At 41.8% G+C, this 26,209-nt stretch overlaps 3 protein-coding genes across 4 annotated transcripts; 1 reads left to right on the forward strand and 2 right to left on the reverse strand.

Annotated features, from left to right (window-relative positions):
* Window positions 1-16: 16 nt before the first annotated feature.
* On the reverse strand, window positions 17-1,556 carry LOC107222434 (uncharacterized protein PB18E9.04c). The gene is made up of 2 exons (XM_015661805.2): window positions 1,116-1,556; window positions 17-1,028 (listed from the first exon to the last, which is right to left on the reverse strand). Exons 1-2 carry the CDS (start codon window positions 1,140-1,142, stop codon window positions 234-236), a joined length of 822 nt encoding a protein of 273 aa, XP_015517291.1. The 5' UTR covers window positions 1,143-1,556; the 3' UTR covers window positions 17-233.
* Window positions 1,557-2,209: 653 nt separating this feature from the next.
* On the forward strand, window positions 2,210-11,066 carry LOC107222403. 2 transcript variants are annotated; one of them, XM_046744213.1, is made up of 7 exons: window positions 2,210-3,520; window positions 6,969-8,654; window positions 8,763-8,981; window positions 9,094-9,393; window positions 9,471-9,692; window positions 9,955-10,377; window positions 10,484-11,066. In XM_046744213.1, the coding sequence occupies exons 1-7, from the start codon at window positions 3,506-3,508 to the stop codon at window positions 10,502-10,504; spliced, it is 2,886 nt and encodes a 961-aa protein (XP_046600169.1). In that variant the 5' UTR covers window positions 2,210-3,505; the 3' UTR covers window positions 10,505-11,066. The 2 variants fall into 2 exon arrangements, with proteins under 2 accessions (XP_046600169.1, XP_015517248.2); XM_015661762.2 differs by having other exon boundaries at window positions 2,210-3,259; window positions 3,471-3,520; window positions 6,969-8,981.
* Window positions 9,388-26,006, reverse strand: LOC107222432. Its single transcript, XM_046743112.1, has 24 exons — window positions 25,706-26,006; window positions 22,791-23,131; window positions 22,590-22,716; window positions 20,582-20,725; window positions 20,296-20,423; window positions 19,045-19,188; window positions 18,753-18,964; window positions 18,507-18,647; window positions 18,164-18,434; window positions 17,752-18,079; window positions 17,315-17,670; window positions 14,621-14,737; window positions 14,276-14,546; window positions 14,033-14,196; window positions 13,748-13,892; window positions 13,231-13,404; window positions 13,047-13,151; window positions 12,794-12,959; window positions 12,387-12,733; window positions 12,100-12,291; window positions 11,719-11,954; window positions 11,185-11,607; window positions 9,622-9,746; window positions 9,388-9,537 (listed from the first exon to the last, which is right to left on the reverse strand). Exons 2-21 carry the CDS (start codon window positions 22,899-22,901, stop codon window positions 11,791-11,793), a joined length of 3,807 nt encoding a protein of 1,268 aa, XP_046599068.1. The 5' UTR covers window positions 22,902-23,131; window positions 25,706-26,006; the 3' UTR covers window positions 9,388-9,537; window positions 9,622-9,746; window positions 11,185-11,607; window positions 11,719-11,790.
* Between the last annotated feature and the right edge of the window lie 203 nt (window positions 26,007-26,209).

Raw genomic sequence — 26,209 nt, forward strand, 5'->3', positions numbered from 1 at the left:
GATGTATTTAGGTTGATTCACATTTGAAACGATACTTCATTTGCTCAATTATTTTACTCAACAAAAATCTGACTAATTCGATTAATCACGAAGCTATGTGTGAAATACAAACTTGGAATTAGACCGGATAAATGTGCGATTTCGCGTAACTATAGCTGCCAACACGTCATAGCAATAAGTCAATTTTATTCATAATAAAATATTTTTAAGTGATTCCCATGCATGTTCTCAGTCTAATTTGTACAAGTATACGCAGACGGTGCGACGCACTTTGACTTTGTCGGATTAAAGATCGTTGTTGTTGGACAAGTGAATTCTTCCATGGTAAAACTTCCGTCACTGTTCAGGGTGCAGAAATAATACGTTTTACACGTTGTGTCCGTAGTTATCGCATATCTACCATATGCAGTGCAGGCAAATATTGTAGTAGTTGCAGCTTCGGTAGTGGTTGCAGCTTCGGTAGTGGTTGCAGCTACGGTAGTGGTTGCAGCATCGGTGGTAGTCGTAGAATCTGTGGTAGTTGCAGAATCTGTGGTAGTTGCAGCATCAGTGGTAGTTGCATCGTTGGTGCAGGTATAGGCACTTGAGTTAACGCACTTTGCAACTGTTGGATCAAACACCGTCGTCGTTGGGCAAGTTTCATTGTACCGGGTGTAGGTCCCGTCATCTTCAGGAAAGCACAAGTAATAGGACTGACAAGTTGTGTCCGTAGTTATAGCATATCTGCCATACGTAGTGCAGTCATATGCTGCTGTTGTGGTGGTTTCTGTTGCCTCAGTGGTCGTTGAATCTTCTCCATTTGTACAAGTATAGGAACTAGAGTTAACGCAATTCGCTGTCGTTGGATCGAAAAGCGTCGTCGTTGGGCAAGTTTCATTGTAAACGGTGTAGGTCCCGTCGTCTTCAGGAAAGCACAAGTAATAGGACTGACAAGTTGTATCCGTAGTTATAGCATATCTGCCGTACGTCGTACAGTTATATGCTGCGGCCTCGGAGGTCGGAATCAATGCTGCGATGCTCGCAGCGATCTGTTAGAAATGAAATTCGACTTTACAGAAATTCAAGATTTTTTAGCAATCAAAAACGAGTTCGATTATTAGATATGAGATACGTACAATTACAGCAAAGACCTGCTTCTCCATGATCACTTCAAGCGACGTTGATATACTCCTGAAGAATGATCGAACGATCGGGTGAATAGTCTGCTTTATATCGGTTAATAAGCTGAGTAATTCATAGATTGTATGTTTATTGAACCAGTAAGTAAGTCACGTGTGTCATTTAATTATTACATCCAGAATTGTCAGGGTCGTATTTGCCAATAATTAAATTGATAACGCTATGTTATCTCTCCTTCAGAGTTTTTGAAATTTTATAATTAGATACACATCACGTCTTGCAGCTCGAATGTATTCAAGAGAGTCCTGCCACAAAGGTTGCCGGATATCAATACTGTCGCGAAATTCTTCCAATTCCATATTCACGAGGGCAGCCATCTCATTGAATTTCGGTTTCCATTTTGCGAGCGATAATTTTATTCGTATAGATTGCGAATAGGTGAAAGCAGGAGATTCGTTATGAATTCGTTAGTCGTCTTAAGACCTAATTCAGATTCCGTCGAGCAGATGTTCGCCGACTTGATTCGTTGGTCGGCTTAACTCGCAACTTGCGCTATCGTCTTTGCGTACACGCGAAAGTAAAAGTCCCCTCGTGAGTTGACCCAGGCTTTTCTCGACGCTTGACACTCGTTGCTATTTTAATCACGTTGAACCGGTCCCTCTTCCAATTGCACTCGCATTAATTTACTCAGCTGCGACATGCCTATACCGCCTACACAAACTAAGGAAAAAAGTCAGTGCATTGATAATAAAATATTATCAAGCATACATACGCTCGATTTATGGAGTACTGAAAATAACGCGCCCTACTAACGCAGCGGTGGATTTCGCAGATAAGATATCTTGCCAGTCGTAATAATAAAAAAATTTATTTACTCTCGATTCGACCAAGGATTTTTCGTCACCACATTTCCGTCTTATTCTTTGTAAACCCAGGTCTGAAAACCTAAAAAGTTACAAAACCTTCATAAATCGCAGGAAAGTATATTTGTCAGTAAATGGCTTGCTCGCGATGCTCCGGTTGTCAACGACTTTCGTTTCGTTTACCTTTCGTTTGAATTTTCAACACGTTTGCTTCAACGTGGCGTCACGTTTGCAGTTAGTTACTGTTTCTTTCATTTTATACCTGTCTTGATACAATCTTTTGGCTTCTCCGTTAGCTACCGACACATATCATCAATCATTTTGCTATCCCAAACGGTTTTTAGCTACATTAACGTCTCATCTGACACTCACGGTGACAACGATAACGAACACGACTGACAAAAAGGTACATAATACCAGAGGAGGCCATCAAACTCATGACTACTTTCACGTCACTTTCTGGCGATTTTGTATTCCGCAGGAGCGAGTGCTATCCGAAGATTTCCTCATTCTACTACGCGATCCGATCGTTTGCTCGCAGTCTGTCAACGCCAGTGTTAGGTGCGGCTTTTTCGAGGATCAGTACGTCCCTGAAATATTTATTACACATTATTATATTACGAATTCTAACCTGCTGCGCATTGGTTAGGTATCGTTGCCTATGGTATGAACGCTGTGACGATGCTATAGGACGACTTCGAGATAATCATAGAGTATTTTTCGTTCCTCGACACTGCACTATTGAGGATCGGAATTTGAGATAAGATCATTTCGGTGAATCATACTTTCTTCTTCGTCTTAATGGTTTGGTCAGATTCCTGCGAAAAGAAATAATCACCTGTCTGGAATTCGTTTGTCGAATGCCGCGCAGCCCCTTTTTCGGAGGGATAAGTCAGGGTAAAAAATGATGGCGTCGATCGTTGCTGGCCATTCCCTGAGACCCGAGCAGCTAGCAGGTAAAATATCACCTGTTTAAAGTGTTCACGGTGGGCAGGTATGCGGGTGGGTGTTTGTTCAGGTATCCTTAGACCTGGGACCGGCGGCAGCCCCCCTCCGAAAGAAATGGAGCCGAGGACCACTAGAAGTAGCCTTCGCATGCCTCGTCGAAGGAGAGAATCATGCGTACCAGGGTTTTCGTCGTGGATATAAGCAACCCGGGGTACGGGGACGACCGACTCTCTCTTTGACCCTCACCAAGAGCTCGTCTACCTAGTGCTTACACATAATTTCATTCTTCGACATCCTTTCGTTTTGGAACAACGCGCGCTGCACCATCGGTATCTATCGGAGCGTTGTGTTACGTTGATTACCAAAATTTTAGAATCATATTATTCTTAGTTTGTACATGTTTAAACTCATTTTGCATTTAGCTAAGACGTGGAAAAATATTTCATATCTATGATCCTCATCCCGGATGATTTGATTTATGCATTTTACCTGTTTCCAATTGTGTGTTCAACGTTTGTGATTAAATTCGGTGTTTCGCAGTTAATGTGTGATGCTACAACATAAGGAGAGTTAAAATGGATATCAAGCTTGTGAGTAATTATACAAATTCTGATCACAGACGTTCCTCAGTCTTGTTCTCTGCATGTTAATAAACCTGATCATTATTAAAGACGGTGCCTGTGGCATGATTTTCTATGCAATGTTGTCCCCGTCAGGTGATATCCTTAAAAATGATTCTATATAAGACATTTTGACTGTAACACCGAGTCGAAGGAGGAAATAAATCTCATTTTGTCACGTTTATTATAGAATTACCATAATCGCGTTTCAGCTGATCAATCGATGGAATACGTATATGGGACAGAAGAAAGTGTCTCAATATCTGTTTGTCTGTTTGTTATTCTCTGGGCAAGGACTCTCAGCGAATCAGCAATCGTTAAATCCGTCAACTGATATACGTGCGATTGAATGAAGTTCGACGTTTCGCACTGCAGCCGCGTTTCTGCAGACGTATGTATCTGGGTTTGGTTTGAGTCCAAAAGGAAACTTCGCGATACGTGACCTTAATAGTAAATGCAACATAGTCGTTCACACTTTTCTCTCCTCAATTCTCGAGTTGCATCGGTGATGAGAATTTCGAATGGTCGTGGTCTTCGAATTCGACACAGTTTTCGTTTTTCAATGAACACAATATTTCGCCCGTACAGTCGAAAGCCGACATTGACGAAATTCGACATGGTTCTAACAATTATCGGGAGTACTCTAACTCGGGGTCCTCACGTGCTGCTGATGCGTGCCCGCAGTGTCTCTTCCTCTTCTACAGCTTCTGAGCTTCCGTACAGCTCTCGCATGAACCGCCAACCCACTTACCTACATTACACAGCGTCATCCCGTGCTGTACTTATGGATATATTATACACACACTTCACGTGTCCGTATAGTCACTCACGCTACAGCCAGTGGTACTTACGGATTGTCGTTACCTGCATTGCGGCTCGTTATCGTTCGCGTGTTGACTGTTGTCGATCTTATGTCACGCGCTTTGAAACTTTCATCTCTATATATCTCTTCTTCGACCATGACCCGATCTCATTCGAGTTTTCCATACAAGGATCATTCGGATGCAGGTCCAATTCAGGTCTGAGATCCAGTTCTCAGGGCCATGGCGAATCAGAGAATTCATGATATTTATAACATCTTATGCAATTTATTCTTGATTATTATACTATGCACAAAAACTTAAAATATGCGATTTTTTTTTTTTACCATCGAGTTGAATAAGGTGATGATTCATTATCGACCAGAAACTTTTAATTGGTCTCCATAAAGCTGTAAAATAATAAACCAAACCCCAGTTATAGTAACACACCTGTATAAGTCTGGCTCTGACATTGACTCTGACACTGGTTCTGAACATACATTTGAAATCTATTGGTGAGAAAAAAAAAATGGCACAGATGAGATAGAAGAATGTGTATTACGAGGGCAAAGAGAATAGAAAAATAGAGAGATAAGATTACCTGGTGCTTGAGCAGCGTGCGAAACTCTCACGCACCAGCTCTCCCTCTTTTCTTCTCTCTCTTGTTATCTCAGTATTTTCTCCGGTTCCGCGTGCTTCAGGGCCTTCTTGAATGAAACTATATCTACATAGGCAGGTAAGTGCATAAGGAGAGCAAGAGGCCGTATCATTCGACGATAAACCGGAAACAGTCGTAGGAAAGTGAACTTCGTGCTATTGACGTGAATACTAATTGTAAAGCTATCCGAATATTCGAATATATGTTGTGACTATAATAGTTTAGCAAGTCCTAGGCTTTGCATACTACGGAATAATTCGACACTCTGTATAACCGTATAATAGAGGTATATCAATAATGATCACAAAAGTCAACTACTACCATTGTAATCTCGAAGAACGAGACTCGAAACATAATTCACGTTGGCATCTAACAGCAAAGTTTTTTCATAGTGCCATTCACCTATGCCGATAAATTGCGACTTGCAAAATTATACGAAGTTTCTTGTTATGAGTTTAGAAACTGCACGTTACTATATAGCTCCAATCAGACTAGTCGTATTGCACATGTGACATTAGTTTTCACGCAAGTAAATTACCATCATTAAATATAACGTGGAACAAGGAAAATAAACATGAAGAAACCAATCGTTTCCCCGAGATACGACTGGAAAGACGCAGTAATTTCTTTGTCACCATTAGTAGTATTTATCGGTGGTAGGACTGAAGGGGAAACTGGTACACGGTCGTGTTAGTATAGAAATCGATCTCCAGCTGCAATCTCGATGTGTACGCGTCTACTTACTCTCTATGAGACCGTGCGTGAATTTCTAATTAAACAGTAAATACAGAATGAAAATGTCAGTGTGCAGGTAACAGCCTGGTACGATGGCTGCGAACATACTGCGAACGATGCTTCAATTTTCATGTTACTACTCAATAGCCGAAATTCCGTAACAATTCAATTACTTTGTTTCAAGGAAGTTTTAACTTGCCGTGACGTTTTATCATGAGATATTGATTGTTGTAATATCGAGAGTACCCGCGTTTGTATTTTCTTACGGCAGCCGCACTCCGACGCGTTGAAACGAAAGTAATGCCGATGCGAGTTGTAGCGCTAATTTACCAGCAACTCTTGCATTGGCTACTTGGGGCGTTGGAGATAACTGCAGAGATAACGAAGCTAAGGTACACAGCCACAGGGCCTGAGAACTCTTCCACTTTCATTGACCCCAGACTTCTAATCTCTGGGAACCGCGGCTGTGGCCACGATGGATTAGACGTACTTACCACGAATTTTCCTCCATCTACCAAAAATTACCCGTCAACTTAGAGTTTCTACTAATTAAATGTTATTCTGTGGTTTAACACCTCGGCGTTAGTCGACTTAAAAGGGTTCGAGGCGAAAGCGAATGATTTCGACTTTCCTAATTAGCTTGATTTCACGCCTTAACCACCACTCGAAGGTTGGTCTGGACCATCCTGCAGCTGCATAAACAATTCCACGTGAAAACATTATTCTAGTAAAACCCACGAGACGTGCAGTACTGAGCAGAGCACAGCCATGCAGGCAGGTTCTCACGGCGTGGCCCACTTAAACGTGGTTTCCTTGTTCTACACTCGACGCATCCGCACGCTATATGATCGCTTCACTAGCTTTAACGCCGTCTTCTATCATCCAGACGCGGATCAAGCACCAGAATCATCTTTCACAATCAGCAGCTACACTGCTTTTCTCGCAGTTACCTGTAGTTGCATCGAGTCCAATTTTACCGCCAATAATGCATCTGACCGCGTCCATAAGCACGCCTACTTTACGAGCAACCGATACCCGGGTAATAACCAGGGGCACCGATAGCACGTACAGTGTTGGCGCAATGTAATCGTCTATGCAGCCGGCACACTTTAGCGAATCGATTCCGTTTACCGGTGGTTGGCTAAGCCTCGATTACGTGACCAATAATAGAAACAGGGATGAAAATTTTTCTGGAAATAAGAATTTGTAATTGATTTCGTTTCAGAATTCCACCTGGGTGGCTCTGGTACTTGCCGTTCTCGTTCTCGTCATCGCGACGAGTTCCGCTGGTCACAGGAGTCGCGGATCGGGCAGAATCGCTTACAGAGGTCACAATCGACGGGAAGTTCGCGACTACCTCGCCCCGCCGTCACAAAACGCTTTCGACACGAGCTACGGAATTCCGTCGCGCCGGCCGTCTCCGCTGATACCCTATCGACCTGGCAGATACTTGGACCCTCCTCCAACTCCGTCGACCGAAGCACCGGGCTACTTTTCCAGGTTCATGAGCTGGATTAATCCATGGGGAGGAACTACAACAGTCGCGCCATCCGGCTACCTACCTCCAGAGGTCAAGGCGAAAGAAAACAAATGCAGTCCGTGCAACAAGATACCCTGGAACCCGATGGCAAATAACGGTCAGCACGATGCATACGGGTCAGGCACGACGAACGTAGAGATCCAACCTAGCGATGGTCAGGAGGGGAAGAACAACGGTGGTTCATTCACATTGAGCTACTCGGAAGGCATCCGTGTCCCTGACTTCAGCTATGGACGTCCCACCAGCCCGCAAACCGAAGGTTTGCAACCGCCACCGGCGGACTTGAGTGCATCACCACCGATTCCGTTTCCTTATTTATATCCAGGCCCAATGCCGCCCCTCTTCAAGGCCAAGCCGTTCCACTCTTCGCCGGATTTCTTCAAGCCTACGCCTTCCATCCAACTGACATCAGGTCTGCCAGAATTTACTCCCGAGTCAATACCGAACTTTTCCGGCCCCGAGCAACAGCATCTTGACGATGGACACGTGGACGTTCTGCCCCCAGGCGCAGAGGTCGATATTTCGGGTCATGGTACCGAAATTCGTGACACGCCACCCCCTGGATACGGGGGATCGTCTTTCGAAAGTGAAGGGTATCACGAAATCGGGTACGGAAGCACCACACTGAACGTTGACCAGTCAAAGACAGTTACGGCCGGCTACAATGTTCAGCCCCCAGTAACCGTTGAGGTAATTCATAGCGTTCCTGCAGCTGAATTTTCGGCGTCAGTAGATCACCCTGTACACTATGAGGAGTCACCGATTATTGATCTGAGCAAAGATGATCAGAGGGAACCCCAGGGTGCGGTGCAGCAAAATGGCGGCAGTGATTATACGCCCGGATTAAATCCACCGCCGAATGAAGCAGTCTATTCCTACAATAGCAATAGCGGAGATTCACTCACAACGGTCGCAGCGAAGGATGAAAGTCGTAAAAACTCCTACGGTATTCCCGTGAACAATAATCTACTCGCGGACTCACTGGCTGCTTCATCTTCTACAAACGGAACCAGTTTTTCACCCACGCCGTCTTACAACATTCTAGGTGTCGACGAACTCCCCGTCAGTCATGAAACTGCCAAATCAAACGCTTACGAGAGCTTTCCGCCCTCGACGGAGAAACTTTTAATATCTGTCCAAAATTCAGAGCAGAATTTTCAAGAACCGAGCAAACAGCCACTGAATGGCTCTACTCTACAACAGCAGACTCCGCTGAATCATGGGAAGATCGTCGACAGTTATCAACAGAACATAAAACAACCGTCCAGCGGTCAGTCAGCCGTCATCCAAAATCCAGAACCTCTTGTCTCGTATCGCCCCGATTCGCTCTACGTACCTTATCCCCCGTATTCTGGAACTAACACCCAACAGGTAGGCGTCAAATCCACTGGAAACTCCCAGCCGCCCGTAGCCATAGGTCCAACCACCGAGGAGCCGTTCTTAGATGCTCTGCTCAAATCCTACGACAATTTCAAACAGGAGATGGCTGTGAAGGACTATCAGGAAAGATTGAGGACAGAGAGCCAGCAGAATCAGGGATCATGGAATTCGCCTTCACTCAGAGGCACGACTTGGGTCTCGCAACCGCAGCCGAGTTTCGCAGTGCCGGGGAGCATAAATCCCAGCGTTTTCCCCGGTGGGAATACGATCAACTCCCAGAACCAGCGGCAACAGTCGGGAGTCAAAAGAAACAAGCAGGTGATTGAGAAGTGTTGTTGTGTATTTTATCATTATCATAAGTATCGATAACCGTATGGGATTGGAGATGTCATACCTCATGTCATATGCTTTACACCATTTTTTCTTCCAGGTACAGATCATAATTCCTTACACCTCACAGTACACGCCGAGTCCATTTCAGCCTGTCCCGGATGATTGGAGTGGCCGCGGTTCCCTTGAACAAACTCAAGGAAGGAAAGTTCCTGTGATTGATGAAGCAGATCACAACTATGTTGGACAAGAGTCTCAGAATGTTGAGATTAAGAGGCCATTAAGGCCCTTGGAAAACCTGTTATCTAAAGAAATTTCCAAGAAACCATTTGTCAAGCAGGAGAACAATTCCATCGACGTCACGAGGCTTCAGAAGAACATCGACAATTGGACTATTCAGGTGAGCGAAGGTTTCGAATGTTGTTCCTTACGGCTTTTGCATTTCCCACATTCTTATTTGCGATTCATTTACTTTAGGAATACTCGCGTGGAATGACTTCGAGCACCGCTCTACCCAGTTCTTCGCATCCTTACCTTCTGCCGTCTAAAAAAATACCAAATGAATACTTGACCAGCACTCAGTCCTCGGCTCCCCAGGAAAGGATTGACACGAATCAGTCCGACTTACCCGGCCTTAACTACAATGATCTCGAACACGAAGGTGCTGCAAGTGGCCGTGTCGACGTTCCTCATATTCAGGTTACTCTTCTGAGCATTTAATCCACCACAATTACCATCCGTATATATTGATTCCTATAAGTTGAAATTCGTGACTCGAGATTTATTTAGCAGATGGAATCAGTCGGTGAAGGTCAGAGGAAGAAGGACTAATGATGTGCAAAAACATCACACACAACGTAAATGCAAAACAAGGCAGTTTTTTTCTCCTTCTGACCTTCACCGACTAATTTAATTTTCTTAATATACTGACTCCAAAACTCAACACTTGTTTTTTGACTAGGTATTTCGCGTCGAGAGCGTGTCTAAGTCAACTGAGACCGATAAAAGCCCGATAACCACGTCCACAACAACAGAGAGTACGACCTCCGCATCTTCACCTTCATCTTTCACATCGACGTCACCGACGACGACGACGACTCAACAGTCATGGGCTGAGCTTCCGGTGTCTATTTCACCGCACAACAACGAACGAGTTTACGTTGTCACGCCACAGCCGGTGAGAACGTCCAAATCAGAGAAATACGAGGCAATCGAGAGAGCCTACCAGGTGCTACCCCAGGCGGTTAATAATCTGGCATCCGCGTCTGTGAGCGCTCCCGAAGATTCCCCCCTTTGGGGAATTATGGAACACGAAAAATACGCGAGAAACGACGAAAGAAACCCGAACGCTACCGTTCCGATTCTCTATTCCGGACATTCTAAGGCAAGCATTGATTATCCGACCCAGAACCAAGTTTCGCGATTTTAACACGAAAACGCGAAAAACTAGAATACCTCTTACTTGGATAACTCATATCTCATTTTTTCAGGTTTCCAACGCAAAATATTGACCGTCTTAAAAGATGATCCACGACTGCTCAAACTGTCGAAGTAATTTACGATTGAAACAATTTTCGAGTGAACGTGAAGCTTATATAGTATTTATACGTAGATAAAATATCATATTGTGATTTCTGTGCGAATGATTTGTGCATGGTGTAGATGGACAACTTGGGTTGCCTACAATAAGACTGTGTTTTGACATTAATGTAATTGATAACGTAGTTTTTAGTTAGATTATATTAATCCTATGCTTACAATGTAAATGCGCAATAGTCATGTCCTGTGTATATTTCTTGTGCAGCAAGTTTTCCTTTTTCTTGCTGAAAAGGACCTAATTGCCAGTTATATAATGTATTGTACACGTGTGCACTCTGCACACATACACTGTAAAGTCGAGATAAGTAAACGGCGAATTTTCAAGCTTCAAAATAACACGTGCCTTTCAAACGTAGACAGTCGTAATCCTCTTCTATCGTTGCTTCTATTAGTCATCAACTGGATCATTTGACAACTCGACGACGTAAAGATTTACAGCACTAACGTAACTGCTAGTCGCTATCTGCGGAGCGCTTTCTCTGTTCGCCATAAAATTGGTTCACAGTTTAATTTTCATTCCTTGCAGTTCGTCTTTTATTAATCTAGATAAAAAAAATCTCTTCTACTACTTTAACGTGACAAGATTTCTTACCCAAATGGACAAGGAAGCTGAGATGGCTTTTGAGTTTTTTGTTTCATCCTGAGCCGCGTTAGCGACGAGAGGAAGTGAGATCGAGGAATGTTATTCAGAAGTGTTGAGCACTTAATATCATGGGAATTCCAAGCCGGAAGTCGATGAGAAAAACTGACATTGTCTTTCCTTCCTCTCGTCCACCATTGAGATTCTCTGCGTGTAATTCGACGGCCTACGAAACGTGAGATAAAAACCACAGGGAAACGTAGAAATCCGAAAAAAGTGGTTAAAAAATGTCTGGAGCACCAGTAAAACCTAAGATTAAGTTTTGCTGCGTCGTTTTTTTTTTATTTTTCTGTCGCTTATGAGGTTAAGGTGAGTAAATGAGAGAGTCCGTGGGTACCTTAGAGAAGATTTTATTCGCTACGCTGATGATTACCGCTGAAACAACCAAAATAATTAAATTTTTCTTTTCACTGATGTTCTGTATCTATGCGGTTATGCAAACAAAATAGTAAATATGTATCTGAATGTATATATAATGTGTATTACATGCAGGTATGGCGAACCGTGGCTCAGTTAAATAGTGAAAAGAGCCTGAGTTGATAATTCTGCTTCCGTCTTCTACGATGTGATGGCTTCATCATTATTTTCAGCATTCTTTGACCGTCTACTCATTATCTTACGTACGATTATTTCCAACGTCCACATCATCACGGTGATACTGGTTATCCCGTTTATGAACAGTAAGCACAAGTCGTAGTTTCCCGTCTTGTCCCTCAGAAGACCTACGATGAAACACAAAAATCACATTTTCTCCCACAGCGGATTTCCAGTATTCTATTAACAGCTACAATAGCACTCCAATGAAATCTTGTCTATAAATTCTGTTGATAATCAGTGAAGTCCCAAGGGTATATTTTGAAAACTTACCGAGCAAAGGACCAAGGATTAAAAGTATGATTCCGTTGGTCACCATTTGGATCCCAGTAGCTGACGCGAGTTTTTCTATTGGTATATAACTAGCGAGTGTCAATGACATGTAAACGGATCGAACCCCCTTCGCAACGCCAAGACCAAATCCAATGATCACAATACTTCGGAAATTTCCAGCTAAGAAAAGACCTACAGAGAAAAAACAATACCTCATCTGTAAAGACACTGGGTCACATGTGGTCCTTGGATCTATAAAACTTTGCTCTTTTTAGAGCATTACTTACTCAGTCTCGTGGCAATCAGCATGATTAGACTGAGAAGGTACATGACCCTAGGCGGTTGTTTGAGAAACTCCCCAATGAATGGGGCGAGTGCTCTGAAGATCAGATCTGTAATTGCCACACAGCTCATCACTGTAGCAATCTGCTCCGTGTTCAAGCTCATGTCGCTTAGGATGAAAGGTGTCAGAATTGAAAAGTTCAACTCGGCAAATACCGCTATCGACATGCCGAGCATTATGCTTACGTAGACAGGATCACGAAGTAGGTCTAAATCGAAGAAGACGACCACCGAATGCAGCATGCTACTTATTCTCGACTTCTTGTTTTTGATCTCTTTCTGTTCGCGGTTTCTGAAAATGCGTAGCTACGTACTATCGATAACTAGTTAAGAAGGGCGGGTTGGGACTTACGTCTGCTTATCATCATCATTCTCAAAATCATCCTCCTCCTCGTGAACAGTTTCCACCTTCTTCTTTTGCATCAGGACTTGGGACTCACTAGCCCTTCGCTCATCGTCTTTTCCACCTTCGAATATCTTTATGCTGCTACCCAGATTGATTGTGTCCAAGCTTTTCCCTGCAATAATTGAAAATTTGCGTAAGATCTTGCTGGTGTGGGTGCCACAAAATATTCAAACTCATCTACAGCTTATCGAAAACTCACCAGAGCTCCACCATTTGTATGTAGGATCGGAACGTTCCACAGGCGTAGTGGTTGTTGACGAACCGTCTACCTGGCTGACACTCCTTCTATATGATTTTTTGGCTGCTTAAAACCGTGGTTATCATATCATTGTCGGCTCTTGTAAGAGACATTAGGCAGTTTATTGCATTTCATGGCGCATTACCTGTATTCACCGTGTAAGTTATTGACTGCTTTCTTGGCACGAGGGTTTCAAAGCCGTAGAGGCTACCGGAATCAACTTCGTGATCAACGCTAGACATGGTAAGTATGCGTTTTCGTTCAGTTGCTACTATGTCCTCGTTAGATCTGCCGATGCAGTGCCGGCTGTTCTTTCTACCTTCAAAAATTAATTTCATTCCTAGGCGTTAGTTAATTTATATTCAAGGAAATTTTCATTTCATCATTTTATCTTTAACTATTATTCATAATGAGGATGAAAAAAATTTAATGGATTTGAACGTAGAAACAAATATAATACTTCAGGAACACGTCATGCTTAAGACGTCATATCAGGTACTTCGCTGGTAATGAACCGTAAAAAATGTAATGATAGGACTATCAGAAACACGGTTCTGAGATTACATCTAACACACGCTTGAATTGTGTTCAATATGACGTATCTTGTAATTGCAAAAAAGCTGAATGCCTCAAAATGGTTCGTCAGACATCTGCGTACCAACCTTTCTCCTCAGTTTCGACGAGCTTTGGCATAGCTTCCGGGTCTGATTCCTGAGTGTCCTCTATCAGATGCCGTTCTATTGGCTGCAAAAGAAGAGCTGCTACCAGCACGTGAAGACACAAGCCGCCCAAGATAAAAGTTGTTCCCTGTCCTCCATAAGAAAAGGAAATGACACAAAGAAAAAATGTTAATTGTTTCCTCGCCTTTGTATCAACAAACTGATACACAATGAAAGAATTCTTTATGCAAATCAGTTCTTCGTTGTTAAAGATACTGCGATACGTACCGTAACATCGTATTTCAACAGCAGCACCGATATTAACTGGGGTACAACAATTGGGCCTAGTCCATTTAGAGTCATCGCCAAGCCCACAGCTCGACCTCTTTTTTTCATGAAGTAGGAGTTCAGAGACAGAGAAAATGCCGAATTCATTACGGAGGTGCTGATAGCTGAAATGTTGATTGAGAGTGAGTTAATTTTTTCACTTTCCATACACGTCACAGCAATTATGCTCTACTTTGAACTCACAGCATATAACGCCGTAGGTGATGATGAAGTAAATAAACGAGTTTGCCCAGGCGCAGAGCATTAGTCCTAATGCGTAGAATATGGCTGCACATACCGCGACTTTTCTGCATCCAAAGTAGCGAAGAAGTGGACCATTAGCGAGGCCCAAGGCCATCCCACAAGCGGAGTTAACATTTAAAATAATAGAAATGTCCGTTCCGGACATGCCAAGGTCCGCGCAGGTGCCTCTGAAAAGCAGCCCGAATCCTTGCATTACAGGAATTGTACAGATCTGAAGGAACAAGAATTTGGCTAAAACTATTTCTGACTGAAAACCACGTATAATTTATATGAAATAAAACTTACCCCGTTTATAGCATAAGCTACAACGATCAGCCATCCCCAACCTCCATCCGGTGGAACAAGCCTTTTCGACATGATGACTTCACTTCTTTGATTTTTGCACTCACGTTTCTTCATTTCCTCTATTTATTTTTAAATTACAGTTCTGACCATTTAGTTTGCCAGTACAGATCATTCGGATATCACGGTTAATAAAATAGCTGTCAAAATGATCTTGTCAATTTTGCAATGATAACATTTCAAGAATCCGACCATGAATAACTATACTCGTTTTTATGGTAAATGGTTTATTGTTATGTCATAAGATACCGGGTCTATCTATTGCAAGACCAGGGCGTGTTAACGAATCTCGAAGGTACGTATGCTTCGTCACGACTCGTAGACCGTTTGAATTAAAGTATTTTCGCATTTACACCTGTTACTGGCGATAAATGATACAATGACTGGTATTATTCACTCTTCGACCGATATCTGAATAAATTTACCGTGTCCACGTACTGGGCCGATACAAGAGATAAGCTTTCGTCTAATCTAATCGGCTCGCTTATTCTGACCTTCACAGTCGCGTCATAATCTGTAACTACTTTGAAGATAAAAATCTTTGGCATTATTCGACACCAAAACTTGGCGTATCAATTCATAATTCGCTGATGAATAAGAATTCTCGACCTCGTATATAATCTATTATAGAATCTTGGTGATCGGTCAATTAAGTAAACGTAATTTTAGTTAACGTTTCGATCCGGATATGGGCCCTCCTCAGAACGAATTATTTATTTAACTGTCAAGAACAACAAAAAATTTTTTTATAAATAATAATACTAGAAGTAATCAGACATTAAATATTGTAGATGTAATACTCTTAGGGCTATTACATATTGTTGGTTAGTAAGAACATTTTGATTAATTGAAAAAAAAGAATGGCTTTAAGTGTTATTTACCTTTTTTTATAAGTAAGTGGACTAAGATGTAGTCGAATTCACAATTTACAATTAGTGGAGACAATGTTCTTTGAGTGACGGTAGTCAATGTCAATCTTCTAGTTATTTTACATGTAGGAGTTAATAGTTGGAAGTCATTAATTAAAAAGGTTAAAGAACTATGTTTCTTCACAGTCAGTATGTCATTGTGTTAAAAGGTTTTTAAAGAAGATCTCTTTGGCAGTAAAATTAATTTGCAAGTGTCCAAGAAGTGGAGGTAACATCTTGTCTAAGATTAACAGAATTGGTGTGACCTACAATGTTGCTACATTTCTAGTAATAGTCTTTTATAATAATTGTGTTCTTCACAAAGGATGTTTGTATTGTCGTAATTAAAAGTATGTTGTTTATCGATACTATGTTTTGTTAGAGCCGTGTGACGTTCTTCAATCTCATATACATTGCGTTGGTGTTCCCTGATTCTGGTGTTAAGGTGGCGGCTAGTTTGATCTATGTAAACTTGGTTGTAATCATTGCAAGGTATTTTATACACAACATTGGATCGTTTGCCAATGGGGATCTTATCTTTTCCCGTATCAAAAGCTAGTTGTAAATCTTTTGAATTTTTTCCAACAAACTTGACATTATGTTTGGCGAATAGGCGGTTCAAAGACTCAAAGAGACCAGATACATATGGGATGGGGATATATGTAGTAACAGGTCTATTGTTATCGTCTGCGGGAGCAGAGTCAATATTATTGTCAGGTAAGTTGTTGATGTAGGTGCGTCTCTTATTAATATGTTGGTGTAATAGGCCATGAGGGTAATCATTCCATCTTAGTATATTGTATATGAGCGACAGGTTTTTTTCGTGGAACTCTGTACTGGAAAGTTTGATGGCTCCGTCAACTAGGTTAATGATGGTGCCTATTTTTTACAGTTAAATAAATAATTCGTTCTGAGGAGGGCCCATATCCGGGTCGAAACGTTAACTAACATTACGTTTACTTAATTGACCGATCACCAAGATTCTATAATAGATAATTCGCTGATCTTATCTGGCTATGAAAAAAAAAATGTCAGATTTTTGATTAATTTTAATCTCTTTTTTCCGCCGTCCCACATAAAATTGAGAATTTTATGCCTAATAGTAACTACTAGCTCAACAAAAGATTCTACTTTGCATAGTAGAAAATAAGTAGGTATTACGCTCTAATGATATACGAAGCGATAAGACGAAGATCAAGCACGCCCAGAGCAAACTCTTGGTGAAGATTTGGTTTATCTCCAACTGACCTACCGGTGGCGGCGTTAATTATTGATTTGTTACCAAGTACAAAAAATAAAATTTATTGTACTCAGCAATTGATTATTTTTTGTACATATCTCTGTCTGGTATTATAAATTAATTCTAGTAAGATATTATTAGTTACTTGAGGCACGTCATTGGTGTTCAGTTTTATCTTCCGGTTACTCGACTATTTTTTGTTCTCATGATCCCAAAGAGCAAGAGTCCAGTATTCAAGTTCGTACGTGTTGGTGACCCATGGTCGTTACAAATACACGTATATATAATATGCTACCTACGATACAACTGTTAATATTTATAGGTGAAGAGGAACAGCGTTCCTTCTTCGTATGCCAACCGATTAATACTGCTATAGATTTCTTCCGAGATCCGTTTTGGTTAATGTACTCATATTCATATTATATACATCAGGTTCCGAATTCACGATCTATTTCACCGCCGCATCAGACGACTGTTAAAATATCATCAAGACTTCTCAACGTCTCCGGTGCACTCTTCTTCTGCGATCCTCTTCCTCTGCCGCCATTTGGTTATCCATTTTTCGGTAATCCAAGATATGGACGTCATGAACGTGAAGACGTTTAGAAAATGGAGCATCAGGGTATAATCACCGGTCGTATCACGAACCCAGCCAACAACTGGACCCAGGACGAGGAACATGATGCCACTGAAGATGAGTTGCAGGCCAGTAGCTCCTGGCAGCCGATCTAGGGTCACATGCGTCGGAATAACCAGAGCCATGAATATGGTCTTGAATCCTTTTCCTACCCCGATCCATACAGACAGGAACATCATCATCCAGTAGCTGTGCATGTGGGCGAGAACTGAAATAAAGAGGAAAGGATGGAGGCTCGCGTCAGCTTGCAAGGATTACTATTTGCGGAATCTTGGGTCCAGGGCATTACCGGCACGACCAACTGCCATTAGGCAGACACCGAAGACGAAGAAGAACTTGTTTTGCCATCCGATGTACCCGGCCACGAACGGTATCAACAGCCTGGTCGCAACGTCGACGCCAGCCAGAATTGACATGGCCATTGCCCTTTCCGTGGGGTCAAGACCGTACTCAGCCAGGATGAAAGGTGTTAACAGGGAGAAATTGATCTCTGCAAAGTTCGCAAACGTCACGCCCATCATCAAGTTCACGTAACTCAGGTCCTTCAGTAGGTCAAGATCGAAGAAGATAACTACCATTTTGAAGAACCGCTTGTACCACGGTGCCCCGGGATCGTACTGAAAGGTGATTTTATCATGCGCCAATGGATACATCGACTCGAATCGTTGCTTAACGCTATTCATTGGTAATCAAGGCATTACTTGAACCGGTTTGTATTCGTTCTCGGTTTCAGCGACTTGATTGTCCGGCGCAGTTTCCGGGGTGTTCACCCTAGTTTCGAAGATTTGAGCCAACCTTCTCTTAACGCACTCCTCGTTGTTGCATTTTTCCTTGTTACAACCTTCGTCCAGGTGTTCACAGGACTCGCTCACCATAACCAACGGGGAATTGATCGCCGATGGTAGATTCGAGAGTTTTCGTTTCGGGAGCTTTTCAGAAAGGTTGCTTCGCGATTCGCTCTCGCTGTTTTGCCTGTCGAAAAGAAATTTTATAGTTCAATCATTTATTCAAGACGAGCAATTTTCACCGTGTGCATGTTATTACCTGCTCAGAGCTTTGCAGCTTGAATGTCTGCTTAAACTCACTGACGGGTACCTGCTCAAATTTTTCTGAGAATTCTCCCGATTTGATATTTTATTCGAAGCCAGGGAGTTGTTCGAAGCCGCGATTGACTGTCGGGAATACCTGAAAAAAAGGGATATTTTTGACAAGAGGTTTCGTCATTTTTTGGCGTTATTAATTCTAGCGCAGAATTATACTGAAGACAGTCTTTGACTGTTGTTAACAGACCATCCATCGTTAGCTCTTGACATCATCGGTGTTCCGGGGTTGAAGACGTCGATTCCAGAAGCGCCGTGCTCCTCATCATCGTAGTAAAGATACTGACTGCTGAACCTTTCGCTGAACCGATTCTCCCTGGCCAATTTCGTATTTTCATTAACATTCTCCAAAGATTTACTCTGCGATTCGTTCAAAAGACTTTTCCCGCTTTCGTCAATTTCCTGTTAAAGCAAAGTGCGGTCATGTCTTGTGATTCGTCCAAGCTTCGTTGACCAATGTGAGTAAATCTACAGGATCTTACCGCTCGATCGATGGCTTTCTTTTTCTTTATGTGCCACGAAACTGGCTGCAGTAGAAGGGCGCAGGGAACAGCGTTGAACGCAAATCCGCCGAAAATTAGCACAGTTCCTGCGACTCCAAAAATCGGCAACAGCGGAGTGATGATCTGTGGAAAAAACCAATGCAGGTTGATCAGCTATCGGCATCACTCGACCTTCATTTATGGAAGTGTGTAAGGACAGGCTGATAAGTGCGTAATGATTACGGCAGTTCAAAATCGCTACAGTGTGTATTCGGCACTCAGACCGCAAAATAACACACAGGTGATAATTATCAATACAACTGCAAGTAATTAATTAACAGTGATAAGTTACGAGCCACACGAAATCCCATTGAACAGAGGGATAAAAAAAAAAAATGAGAAGAAAGGAATAAAAACGATTCATCTTTCCAATTGAATACTTTCCTTTGAACAGGTTTGCACTTCTATTATAACCGGTTTATCGAGCCGGAAATTACTTTCCCTGAATTCTATTCACGTTCTCGATGTCTGCAGTTGTCCGGCGCTGCATGTCAATGACCGAACACAGCTCAACACAGAACGGGTATAATTAATGCCAATAATAAAAATTTACGATCTTTATTTAGGGGTCAACCAGTTTTGCGAAATCAATGTACTTCGACCTTGTTTTTGTTCGAATCGTGACTTGAACGGGCTTTATTACACTCCAAGATAAAACCGTGTAGATATTTGCCTCATTATTATTTCCATGTAATGTCTACAACGTTTTATTACGCTTAATGAATAATAACGTTTGTCATGCAATTCATTTTTGTTTGTTTCTTCGTTGCGACAGTGATGTGCAGAATTATCTGAACGTAAATCAAATTCGAATACATGATTTTTTCCTTCGTACCGGAGATTATTTTTTTGCTTTCAGCTCACGCAGGCGCGTCAGCTGTAGACGTGTGGCGGCTTATTGATTCCAGTGAAACGATTCCGAGCAGTAGAAGTCATATCTATTATTGGGACGATGCAGTGTACGCAATTCTGATCTGATAATTACTTGATTTAATCAATGTACAATGATTTGATGGTGATCGAATATATATGGAAAAAAATTGATCACAATTAAGACAACGATTAAGAACCTTGCAAGCATAAAGCGGCAAGCATTGAGTAAATATATTGCGATTATCGATATTCGAGGTTTTGAAAGATTCCAAACATCTGGCGATAAGTTGAGTATTTTTTCTACCAATCCCGGATTACCTGAGGCATGATAATTGGTCCTAGACCAGTACACGTCCAGCTCAAACCCGTTGCAATTCTTCTTTTTTTCTTGAAGTAGGTATTCAAAGCCAACGAGTTTGCTGATGACGAAATTCCGGTACCCGCGCCTAGATGCAAAAGTCGTTAGTTACAAATTCGAGTCAATGTAAACTGCTCGGAGAGTTGTATCCATGCTGAACATCTGAATATGTACTTCTGTTTCATTCGGGTAAACTCAACTGGGAATTAATTAATTCTAATTAAAAGTGTGGTTCGTATACCGCACCGAAAAGAATGGAGAAAAATATTAAAATCCCGGTGAAGGTCTTCATGGTGGACAAAGTAGTCACGCATATTGCACAGATCAGAGCTCCGGAGAGTGATACTTGTCTGTAAGTGAATCTTCTGAAGAGGGGTCCATTGGCCAAACCTGTGGGATAAAATGTGCAGATCAGAAAAAAAATCGATCAATATCAACGGCAGATAAAGAAGTAGCAGCAATATTTGTGTCTTGCCGATTATCAATCGGATCAAGACTTGTTTTCAAGTGAGACACCCGCTTCGGTCGTAGTAATTACACTTGACGATCAGTATGAATTTGTTTGTTTCCAGGCTAATAAAAATTTGATTGCCCAATCGTCTTATCAGAACTGGCATTATTTCAAGGATTTAATCTAGTACGTATACAATATTTGCCGAGATATTTGCGGCTTGCAGACTTACAAATGAAGAAAAAAAAAAGACTAGTGAGATCATCCAGATTATTCTGCAGGATCTTCTTGCTGCGCCTTACTCTGATAGCACTTAACAATTGTGATAATTATGTATTTGAGATATATTATCACAGCACGAAATTTGGCACGTTTAAATTTTAGGATCTCAGTTAAAAGTAACCTTTTTTAATGGGTGTCACAAGATTTTACTGAATTTAACTTTTTCATGCTTGAGGATAATTGTAAGCAACTGCTTGCGGTGTTAATTATGCAAGTCTCACAGATACTTTCACTTGTGAAATTGTTCGACTTTCACGATATTCGTCTAACTTGATTTCATTTATGGGCTAGCCGTGAAATTGTGGACAGCAATTTAAACTATCATTTCTTCACATGTCCCAGCCATGCAAATTGTGTAGTAAACGTAAAGCATGCTGTTTCCTTGTGTACATAGAGTAAGTAAGTACAGGTGTCTTCCACACAGAAACACTTCGGGGCTTATTGCTGGCTTGTTGGTGTTTTTGTGTTCGTCTTTCTTGTTGTTGTCTTTCTTTCGTGTGATACCACGTGATCGCACTTGTAGTGTGTGATGCACCGGATGACCCTACTGACTTTTTTAGATTGTTTGAAGTTCTTCGTGTTTTCAGATCCGCTGCTTGCTTATCTGCCATTTAGACCATTTTGCTGAATCCACGAACTCGCCCAGGGGTTTATTGGATGCGTTCAATAATTCGTAGCGCATCAGCTGATGATTAACTCCAGAAATTAATTGGTCCATGATGTGGTTCTTTATCTCAGCTGCTGGGAATTTACATTTTTCTGCGAGGCTTCTGAGTATCTGGACGTATTCTTGGATCGATTCGTTCGATTTCTGCTTACGTTTTCGAAATGTGAATCGAAGTAAGCATTCGTTCGCGGCATGGCTATAGCGGCTTGCTAATTTATTTTTCACCTTGGCGTAGCTTGGAGTCTTCGATCCCATCTTCGTTGTTATGACTATGAGGGAAGACGGTTAGAAGTTGGGGGTATTAAACCGGACAGTCGATTGGAGCGAGGCTCGTTTATTCACGATGAGTTGACCCACGGGCAGTCTACAGTACACTGCTCTCTTACGTTCTAGGTGGGTGGTTTTCTGGTGGGGGAAAACACCTATTCTTACTTACTCTATGTGTATGAGGATACAGCAAAGCGTTTCAAATGTCAGCAAAGCAGCCTTGGTAAATTTTGCCAAGCTTTGAAACGTTCCACGTACATTAAAGCGAATAAATTTTCCATTCATTTTGTGCGTTCTCTCCAGCAACGGAAGACGGCTGTAGAGCGTCAGTAATCGATACTCTGTGACGCCGACGTAGACGCAATTCCTCGATCCTCTATAATTATCGTCGTCTGGTTTATTTCAGGCATCGTTTTTCGAACGTGCGGCGTTGGTTTAAGCACGGACATGTGAATGTGTCTCATTGACGTACTTACTCCACAGGATTTTAGCGACATGCACGGTACAAAATTGTGCAACACGTTTTGAAAATAGTCAAACACAGATTTGGTCGTGTAGAAATTTTCGATTGGAATCCGGACACTCACCTATGCACGCGGTCACCGCACTGTTCGTATTGATAATGGTGGTCGTCTGCGCGGAGGTGATTCCCAGATCTTCAAACTTGTCTCGGAATATGATACCGAAGGACTGGAGGACCGGGAATATGCAGAACTGTAATGGGAATAGGGTCATGACTTACTTTTCAGAAGACGTAATTGAGTATCGAAGGAAGAATGTCAACTCACATTGGCGAAGCCTGCTCCAAGGACCACAATCCAACCCCAACCCCCATCCGGAGCGATAAACGGCTCTTGCTGCTTCTTATCATCGTCATCGTGCTTCTCTTGTTGTTTCATTTCTTCCTTATTCTAGCCAATCACTTGACCGTAACTTTATTTGCTAATTTCAACAGTCAGACAACGTCACTTGAGACATTGACCACATCGGAACAGTATTTCAAGTTCAACGACTACTACAGTGAATTTACTGTAACCGCAACTGGCACATTTTTCCCATACTTAGCGAGGTATTTGATTCTTGACTTGTTTTCACCTCTCACATTGATTGAATTCTCGGATTATTCGATCTACGATAGAAAATAAACGATCAGAGATATTTAAATGAAGAGAATCGAAATCGTCTACAACCTGATCTGCACCCACACTCACTGATCAGGCCCATTCACGCCCCTCAATATTCAAGTAACTGTATTCTGTGTAAGAAAAAAAAAAACAATTCTACGCAAATACTATAATATAACAGTAAACCGCTATTCGGCTGATCAGGTGACCGATTAGTTTGGGTTAAACTGGTTCGTTTTTCGACTGCACGAGATCTCGTCGAACCTGCAGATTGTCGTAGATGGTACGATCTTGTTTCCGTAGTTGGTGAACCTTACTCTACCACGACAAGAAAGAAATGAGATCGTCGTATCGGTGCCAACGTTTCATTACTATACGCAGGGCACAGGCCTTGAGTAGTGTTCATGCAATCACTGCAGTCGATCTTTCTCAGTTTCCAGCTGACTCGTATTATTGTTACTGTTTGAATCACGCACGCATGGCTGCGCGCACCATCCTCTCTCTTACAACTGCTTGTACGCAACCGCGTGCTCTTGCCTTAAACGGCCTTCTAACCGCAGTCCCATTCATTTCAAAACTGTCACTTTGGACCCACGATATGAGAACGCACGTAAGATCAAATCACGATTACTTTGTCTCGTGGTCTCTTCATATCTACACACTACATCGCGGATATTTGTGAAAACCTTTTAACAAGCAAAAAACTCGGCACATATCTTATCTGTAACTTTACCGTCTGCATCGGAGTAATACAAACTGATTTAAACTATACACCTGTATCGGGTGAGCATCTGAGAAAATCAGCTGTAAATGCATAACATTACGTTTTACACGTATCGTACGTTTTAAAATCGATTTAATTCGAGTGACGACGTCAGTCGTTCAGAGCCAAGTGCCCAAGTGCATACCACGCGCGTTTGAACTTGAGGGTCATCAGAGAACGAGACGAGCTTTGATAAATATCGGGAACCTCGGCCGTTCAAACGAAACACATTCGCATCTCCGAGTGTGGAGAAAACCAAACCACTTGTAATTAACGGAATGCCTTGAGAGCTTGTTCACTCACGATTCGCACGACTTTCTTCAAGTATCGGTTCCTACATGGGAACGAAAGAATTTCTCGGATATTTTCCTGCACAACTTGACGACTCAATATCAACCACGAAACCGACGGATTAATATCCGCCCCTAGGTTAAAGTCGCTCATCACGATTCATTAATTCCAGAATCAGCTATTCTGGTCTAGCTATCGCATGTTTGTGGCGATACGCGGTAATGTCGTAATTTCTTATATTTTCCCTCTTCTCGTGCGACCTTTACCTCCAGTAGTTCGTGAGCCTACAGCATTTCATCGATGATAGCGTGCAAAAAAGGCCGCGGTGATTATCGTACAGATATGGATAGTCAATCATCTCACAGGCCCTAAAAACATTCAATAGATGTCTAATTTATTGCTTCTAGCTTGGTCTTATCAACTTTGGACGTAAAATTAACGACTACCCGATTCAATGGTATATTATACAACGAGTGCGGAAATCACCTGTTTCGCGCACGAGGTCCATATACTATTTTTCCTAACAAGTGTGCGAAATTCCAGACAATGGCGAATAACGACAACAACAATAACAGAAAAATTTAATAAACCATGTAACGCTATATTCCGGCAGAAAGCTGTAAAGAAAACATACACGAGTAGACACAGATGACCCATCCGATAATCCTATACCTCTGTATTTCGTACAAATGAATGTAAATAAAAAATCATCTTTCCCGTCTTTTCATTTATACAATTAATCAAATACGGGTATTTCTGCAAGATCCGTTCTAAAGATTTATCTTTATCGCTTGCACTGAGTGAATAGCTCGCTTATAGGTATAATAATACTCATGTACACGATTATAGGTATGCTTATTTACACGGTCTGGGAACAGTTGTTTATCCTTATCTCGCAAACAAGAAGAATAAAAAATCAACTGCAAGCTAATTTTTATTCTACTTATCAGTCGCTAGTTATATATGTAGTTTCGAATTTCATGGTGCTACAGAATTCACAGTCATTATTATGTAATGTTTAGGTGATTTCGATCCCAATATAATATACACGAACATAATTCGTAGCTTAAATTTTAACCAAACTGTACCCTGAACTGATTTTATTTCAACAAATTAAACTACTTAATTTCAAATACGGTTCTCCTATTCCTTAAGATCATTGGACAGTCTCAAGGACGTATGGAACTTCGCGTCATTGTGATTATGGCCTTGGTTGTACAACGTACCACGTGAAAATAATATAATTGAAAAACGTATTCAATCATCATAATTATCAACACAGTACTTCTATATGGACAGCAGAATATCTTAATTATAGTTTCACCTAACCGGGTAGATGGAACGGTTCTAGAATTCTCTAAACTGTGTCAGGGAAAATTTGAATGTATTTCAATAGAAGAATTTCAAATACGCATGCACGGTCACGAGGGCGCGAATGGAGCACAACAGCTGATTGAACCCTAATTCAATGGATGACATAATTAGAATCTGCTAAAAACTCGTAGTACAACAAATTTCACCTTACTTATAAACTACACACACTTCAGTAACCACACAAACAGGCAACACCGATCACGTGCGTCACGAAGCTTCCGATAATAACGTCCGAGCAATAGGTTACAAGGGAGGGAGGGTAAGAAAAATTTGTTAAAAAAATACAGCAACCGTCGATGATTTTTTTATAAAATATAAAAACTAGCTAAAGGAGAGGGAAATTTGTTTTGAAAAATAAGTTTTCGTCAAGCATCGTAACGGGAATAACGGGAAGCCATGAACACGCGGTGGCGGATAACCGAGAACTGGTCACGCGGCGGAGAAACGACTCCATGAAACGCGAGGTGGATACGAGATTCTCGAAGCATACACCAGAAGCGCTGCACGTGCGCAGAGGCTGCGTAGGCATCAGACTTGCGTAAACGACGATGAATAAAGTCGACAAATTTTCCTAAGGTCGAAACTACGAGAAGTTCGGACGATCACGACCGTCAAACGGAAAGGGAATCACCTTCGGCCAAATTCCGGGATACGT

This window comes from Neodiprion lecontei, chromosome 6 (assembly GCF_021901455.1).
Source record: "Neodiprion lecontei isolate iyNeoLeco1 chromosome 6, iyNeoLeco1.1, whole genome shotgun sequence".
NCBI lineage: Eukaryota > Metazoa > Arthropoda > Insecta > Hymenoptera > Diprionidae > Neodiprion > Neodiprion lecontei.